Source organism: Plasmopara halstedii, assembly GCF_900000015.1.
Source record: "Plasmopara halstedii genome assembly, contig: Scaffold_3060, whole genome shotgun sequence".
Taxonomy (NCBI): domain Eukaryota; phylum Oomycota; class Peronosporomycetes; order Peronosporales; family Peronosporaceae; genus Plasmopara; species Plasmopara halstedii.
In genome coordinates, this window is record NW_020189964.1 from 1,783,380 (window position 1) to 1,784,028 (window position 649).

Genomic DNA, 649 nt, shown 5'->3' on the forward strand with positions numbered 1-649 from the left:
TAATTTAGTGTATAGAGAAGGCAGAAGAGAACACATTGGATATCAGGGAATTTTCGTTTGTAATTTGTTATTACTAGTGCTCATCATGTGTGATTAGATATATCCACTTGTGCTTCTCCCGCAAGCGCTTCATTTTAAGTTTAAGCCCAATCTCTGCGAGAGTCAAACGCTTGAAAACCGCTGTACGATAGAGCAGGACACTAGAATTTGATCTTCAATCGACTATTTTGTAATAAGCTGAGTATCGTGCAATTGTGTATATGCACCTTTTTGAATCTATCATCGCAATAGTATAAATCTTTAGATAGAAGATACTTATAAAGAACAACATATTGGATGTTGAGTTTGATAAAACTATTAGATTTGCACCGCGTGAACATTGTGATGTTGTTTTGTCGTCGACGTACTAATTAATTACAAACTTGTGCAACATTTAGAGGAGAATGATGTATGTGAAAAGCAACACTAAAAGTGGAATGGTTCGAATTTGAACAGCAGTAAACAGACAAATTTTCAATATCTCTGTCGCGTTTCAACAATTTTGGCACAAGGCGGTCATGTTGTTCTTAATAGTTTATAATTAAATACCAAAGTGCATGTCTTTAGCAGCAAAGTTGCTTTTCTTTATAACGGTTGCGACGATCATGGT

General features: G+C 35.3%; 1 protein-coding gene across 1 annotated transcript; it reads right to left on the minus strand.

Annotated features, from left to right (window-relative positions):
* Positions 1 to 140: 140 nt before the first annotated feature.
* PHALS_06864 (uncharacterized protein) lies at positions 141 to 380 on the minus strand (the record flags this gene model as incomplete). Its single annotated transcript, XM_024720228.1, has 2 exons — positions 141 to 200; positions 267 to 380. The coding sequence occupies 2 exons, from the start codon at positions 378 to 380 to the stop codon at positions 141 to 143; spliced, it is 174 nt and encodes a 57-aa protein (XP_024585447.1).
* Positions 381 to 649: the final 269 nt, after the last annotated feature.